Source organism: Otolemur garnettii, unplaced genomic scaffold (assembly GCF_000181295.1).
Source record: "Otolemur garnettii isolate 467f Iridium unplaced genomic scaffold, OtoGar3 scaffold00001, whole genome shotgun sequence".
In the NCBI taxonomy this organism is placed as follows: domain Eukaryota; kingdom Metazoa; phylum Chordata; class Mammalia; order Primates; family Galagidae; genus Otolemur; species Otolemur garnettii.
The window spans coordinates 59,798,559-59,805,136 of NW_003852396.1; the positions used below are offsets into that span (position 1 = coordinate 59,798,559).

General features: G+C 39.3%; 1 protein-coding gene across 1 annotated transcript in view; it reads left to right on the forward strand.

Annotated features, from left to right (window-relative positions):
* QSER1 (glutamine and serine rich 1) overlaps positions 1 to 6,578 on the forward strand; it is a 99,454-nt gene that overhangs the window by 36,565 nt on the left and 56,311 nt on the right. Inside the window, exon 4 of the mRNA XM_023508475.1 lies at positions 291 to 3,983. Within this exon, the coding sequence (XP_023364243.1) occupies positions 291 to 3,983 (3,693 nt within the window). The remainder of the gene's footprint in view (positions 1 to 290; positions 3,984 to 6,578) is intronic.

Sequence of the window (6,578 nt, forward strand, 5' to 3'; positions counted from 1 at the left end):
CATTGTTGTTTGGCGGGTCCGGGCTGGGGATTCGAACCCGCCACCTTAGGTGTACGTGGCTGGCGCCTTAGCCGGTTGAGCTATAGGCGCTGAGCCACAAGACCCTATTTCAAGAAAAAGTATAAAAGCTATTTCGAAATGTAATTTTTTAAATTTACTTGCAGAACTAGTTTGTTAGGCTTTTAAATCTTATAGACAGGTTGAGGGTTAGATAAGTCACTACTATAAAAACATATACTTAAGTATTTATGCTGTGATTGCATAAACATCTTTGTGCTTTTTCTTCATAGGCATGCATTCCTCAGCAGCAACTGAGCTATTTGTTACTGGACCTTTGCCGAGTACTGGAACACTTCCACCATCTGCCCTCCCTACTTATCAACATCCCACCACCTTCAGCAATAGAAACTTTGTTACCACCTCACCTTTGGTGCTTCAAGACTCAACTTTTAACACTACATCAAATGGAATTCTAAATCCTCATGACCCTTTGCTACAAATCAAGACTTCCCAGGGAACTATTCCAACTGCTTTGGCATTCGAACGCCTGGGCAGTTCTGCATTAAGTAACAGCATACCACCTCAGTCTTCAACATATCGCTCAGCTCAAGAGTCTGCACCCCATCTTTTACAACCTCAGTTTAGTTTGTTGCCTTCAGCACTTGGGGGAACCCAGCAAACTCCTCAAGCCTACAGTTCAACTCTCTTTCCTAGTTCTACTGCTTCCATTGAAAGAGCTCTTCTTCGAGAATGTAGTGTTATTAAACACCATCAGCGGCCTTCAGGTACCCAGTCTATTCAGGCACAACTGACTGGTTCACAGCACTCCTTACATAGTTATCTGTCAAATGCAAGTGTAGTTAATTTTCAGGAAACAACCAGGCAGTCATCTTTATCCTGTAGCCCAATTGGAGATTCCACTCAGGTGAGCAATGGAGGGTTGCAACAGAAGACCTCCCAGGTCTCAGTGGAGCTTGCTCAGTCTTATTCATCGGCAATTCCATCATCAGGGTATCCTTCTTCAACTACAAAAGTAAAAAGCTGTTCTATAGAACAACCACTAACATCAACTAAGACGCTCAAACCTCAAAGTTTAATTCCTCCTGTGCAAACACTAAGCTATTCTACACCTTTACATAACCAGAGTTCAGTAATATCGGGCCAAGCACAAATTTATTCTACAGCGCAGCTACCAAGCCTTTTATCAGTTAGTCAATCCCAAAATTATGGTTTAGTACAGCCGCACAATGTGCCGTCTATTGTTCATTCACAAGTTTATAGGTCCAGCAAGGTTGAGAAATTGCCATCCTTATATAAAACATTGACTTTTTCTGGGTCATCTCAGACTATAACTTCTGAAAATCAGACACTTAATTATCCATCTAATCAGCAAGAGGTATTATCTTCAGTGACAAGTGAGAATTATCCTGCTCAAACAAGAGATCTATCTTCAGTAAGTCAATCTCAAAGTTATTCATCTGGCCACTCTCAGGGTTTATCACCAGTTAGCCAGTCGCAGGTTAGTTACTCATCTCAATCACAAGTTTTGTCAGTTGTTAGTCCTTCAGAAAGCTATGCTTCAGGGCAGTCCCTGACATTAACAGCCCCTTCTCTTTCTTATTCATCTGCCTCTCCGGCTCAGAATTTGCCAGATTCTAGCCCACCCCAAAATTATATTTCTATGCATTCGTCCCAAAATGTGCAGACTCAAGAGTCATCATCTCCCCAGTCCCAGAAGTTTTTGCCTACTGTCCAGTCCTCTTTTGCATCATCTACTCATTGTCAGGCATTGCAGAATAATATACCTTCCCCAGATCCAAAATCTTACACTGAAAGAAAACTTGATTCAGATGTGTATACATCTTCAAAGCAAGAAGATGAATTTCCAATGCAAGAGTTACAAGTACTGCAACCACAAGCATCTCTGGAGTCATCAACACAGACATTGTCTGATGGGGAAATTAATGCTCATGAATCAACTTATAAGGTGTCAAAAGCAGATGACAGATATTCTCAGAGTGTAATCAGAAGTAATTCCCATCTTGAAGATCAAGTTGTTGGGATTGCTCTACAAGGGTCAAACAAAGAAGAAAGCATGGTTGGTTCAGTGACACAACTTAACCAACAAATTGGCCAAGTCAGTAATGCAGCCACCCTTGATCTTAAGAAGGCAACTAATTTAGTACAAACTCCACAAATGAGGTTGAATACTAAAGACCTAAACGAGCAGCATTCTCTCATACATAAGGTACATGAAACAAAGGTCCAGGAACAACATGATCAAGTAATTAATGCTTCATCTCAGATTCAAATTCCAAATCATGCTTTAGGACATGGCCATCAGGCATCTCTTCCTAATACACAAGTCCTTTTAGATTCTGCCTGTGATTTACAAATTCTTCAGCAGTCAATATTGCAGGCAGGTTTAGGACAAGTAAAGGCATCTGTACAAGCACAACGTGTTCAAAGTCCTCAACAAATAGCACATCCTTTCCTTCAGATGGATGGTCATATTATTCAGAGCAATGGTGATCATTCTCAGCAGCAACTCCATCCTCAAAATTCTGAAATTATGAAAATGGACCTCTCTGAGTCTTCAAAACAATTACAACAACATATAACAACAAAGGGCCATTTTAGTGAAACAAATCAACACGATTCAAAGAATCAGTTTGTTTCTCTTGGATCAATATGTTTTCCAGAGGCTATGCTTCTCAGTGATGAAAGAAATATTTTATCAAATGTAGATGATATTTTAGCAGCAACGGCAGCAGCTTGTGGAGTTACACCTTCTGATTTTTCCAAGTCAACTTCAAATGAAACTATGCAGGCTGTTGAAGATGGTGATTCTAAATCTCACTTTCAGCAATCATTAGATGTTAGCCATGTGACTTCTGATTTCAACTCTATAACAGCTACAGTTGGAAAGTCACAGAATATAAATGATATTTCCTTAAACGGAAATCAGGTTACTATAAACCTTTCACCAGTACCTACACTTCAGTCAAAAATGACTCTTGAACAACAGCACATTGAAACACCGGGTCAAAATATATCAACTAAAGTAACTTCAGCAGTGGTTGGGCCAAGTCAGGAAGTCCAAGAGCAAAGTTCTGGCCCACTCAAGAAACAGTCAGCTACCAATCATGAATCTGAAGAAGACAGTGAAGTTCCTGTTGATAGTACATTAAATAATAACAGGAACCAAGAGTTTGTTTCTAGTAGTAGAAGTATAAGTGGAGAGAGTGCTACATCAGAGAATGAATTTACCTTAGGGGCTGATGACAGTGGTATATCAATGAACCCAGTTAGGGGCACACTTGCACTGTTGGCCATGGCCCAACCTGGGGATGCAATCAGTGTCAAGACTGAAGAAGAAAACCAAGATTTAATGCATTTTAACCTTCAAAAGAAAAGAACCAAAGGAAAAGGGCAAGTTAAAGAGGAAGACAACAGTAATCAGAAACAGCTGAAAAGACCTACCCAAAGCAAACGCCAGAATCCAAGGGGAACAGATGCATATTTACCATCTACTCCTCCTTCCTCAGAAAGCTGCCATGATGGTTATCAGCATCAAGAAAAAATGAGACAAAAGATCAAAGAAGTAGAGGAAAAACAGCCAGAAGTCAAAACAGGATTTATTGCTTCTTTTTTAGATTTTCTGAAATCTGGGCCCAAGCAGCAGTTTTCCACTCTTGCTGTACGAATGCCTAATAGGACTAGGAGACCAGTGCATGTGGTTCGTGCATTTTGTCCCCCACCACTTCCAAAGACTTTGTCTACAACACCCACACCATTAGTGTCTGAAACTGGGACTAATGGTCCATCAGGAAAAGTTGATAATGAACTTAAGAACTTGGAACCTTTATCTTCATTTTCTTCTGATGAAGAAGATCCTGGAGTGTGCGGTCATGATGTTTATAAAAGCATTTCTACTCCGTTAACTGCTTCGGATGCTACTTCTGATAAAAAGAAGAAAACAGGTAAAGTTTTAAAATCTTGCTTCTCAGTGATGACTTTCTACCATTATCTTTCTAACTTTAGTCTGCATTTCAAGCTTTTTTAGCTTAAAGGTCTACAAATAAATCTTCAGGACAAAATACATAGGTAGGCGTCTTAGGGACTTAATATTATTTTTTCTCTCTTGTATTAGGGACTTACTTTTAAAATTTTTTCTTGCCTGTAGTATAGGTTTGGGTTTTAGGTTGAGGAGATCGGGTTTCTCTTGGCTTTTGACACAGGTAGGCAGCAATTTATGCAATGTGTTGTCCAGACTGATCTGAGACATCTTGAGGTGGTTTATGGATATGAGACGCTATATTGGGGGTCTTGTTTGTTGTAGTATAAATATGGCACATTTTCTTGGTACACCAATTTTTTCTGAAGGTGAATATTTTAGTATTAAATACGGTTATGTCATGTGCCACATCCACATTTGATAAATCAAGATAAAATTTTTAAATTTTTGGCTGGCATTTGATATATAATACCCAAATCTTGGGATATATGTTTCTAGTTAAGGGAACTTCAGAGGAAGTGTTTTAACTACTTTATATAAACAATTGTCAGGTAAGTATAAAAGCTACTATTTAAAAAACTTTCCAGAGAAAAATTTATAATAATAATGGCTGCCACCTCTCAACCAGGAACCAGTAGCAGCATTGTAAGATGGGCATAGTTTTCTCCAGTATACAGCTGATAAAACTGGGAGTAAGTGAATTGTGTAGGTACATACAGCTACTAAGTTGCAGAGCTGGAATCTGAATCCAGGTTTGCCTGGTTCTAGAGCCTGTGTTCCTGGTGAGCTGTTAAGGTAGTACTTAAAAATTAAACTTTGTTTTGTAATGTACTTCTCATCTTCTCTCTGGACTTGAGACTACCTTTTATCTACTAAAATGTAGGAAGCAACTGGTATCTGATAATACATTTCTATAGAATTCTCATTTTGTTACACAAGGAAATCAGCATAATGCAAAGTCAGTCTTTGATTCAAAGACATTAATTACTATGGATGTGGCTAGTCCTAGACCCCCTCTCCTCCAATTCAGAATGCTTTACGATTATTATTATATTTCCTCTTACATTCCTAGAGCAAACCTTTTATAATCTCCATTCTAAAGTTATGAGTCTTTTTTTTTTGAGACAGAGCCTCAAGCTGATGCCCTGGGTAGAGTGCCGTGGCATCACAGCTCATAGCAACCTCCAACTCCCGGGCTGAAGTGAGTCTCCTGCCTCCGCCTCCCAAGTAGCTGGGACTACAGGTGCCTGCCACAACGCCCGCCTATTTTTTGGTTGCAGCCATCATTGTTGTTTGGTGGGCCCAGGCTGGATTCGAACCTGCCAGCTCAGGTGTATGTGGCTGGTGTCTTAGCTGCTTGAGCCACCGGCGCCGAGCCAAAGTCATGAGTCTTAAGTTACTTTCCTCCAGACAGCCATTATATCATTTTTAGTTAAAATTATCACTATCAACCCAGTCATTATTACCACACCTTTGGTCTTTGAAGTTCTCTCTTTACCACCTTTGTTGCCTAATCTGCAAAAACCCATTATCTCTCACTTGAACTATTGGAACAGACTTCAACATTCTACTTTCATTAGAATCCTTCTTACTAGTCTGTCCTCCACATTGTCATCAGAGTTATCTTTGTAAAAAATAAAAGCTGATTGTTACTTCTTCTTTGAAACACCTCTTTATGCTTTATGGGGGAAAATAAAAATGACATGTGAAAGTTTTCCTTTTTCCATTTTTTACTCTGTTTTCCCTCTTCTATATAACAAATGAATTTCTCACTATTTCTTGTACTCTAACCTCCTTTCACAATTATGAGCCTTTGAATCAGTTTTTCTCTATCGAGACTGCCCTCTTCTCCATTTTTAAAAATTTTTCTTTTTTTTTTTTTTTTGGCCGGGGCTGGGTTTGAACCCGCCACCTCCGGCACATGGGGCCGGCACCCTACTCCTTTGAGCCACAGGTGCTGCCGCCTCTTCTCCATTTTTTAATCACATAGATATTTAGTTACTTTTCAAAGCCTATATTCAAAGTCATCTTATAGAAACTACTTCAGGCAGAATTAATGTTCTTACCCTAACTTGGAATTCCCACAGACCTTAAGTGTCTGTGAAAGCATTTTTGTTTTTTAAGTTATTTGTTTATATTTGTTTATATTTCATCACTGTGAGTTCCTTTAGGCCAGTGAGGGGTTATGGTTAAGAACTTAGGCTTTGGAGTTAATATCATCTTAGGTTCAAATCCTAGCTTAATAGTGGTTTGACTTTAGGACGTGTTCCTCATCTGTAAAACAGGACCATGATACAGTAGAGAGGATTTTTGAGAGGATTCAGAGATATGAGAATTATGAATTTAGAAACTTGTTATAAGTTTATAACAAGTTTTATAATATAAGAAATTATAAGTTTTATAATTTAAGAAACTTGGTTCTTATGATGGATTGCAGCCTGCATGCTCAGAAACAGAGAAGGCGGCTCAGCGCCTATAGCTCAACCGGCTAAGGCACCAGCCACGTACACCTAAGGTGGCGGGTTTGAATCCCCAGCCCGGACCCGCCAAACAACAATGA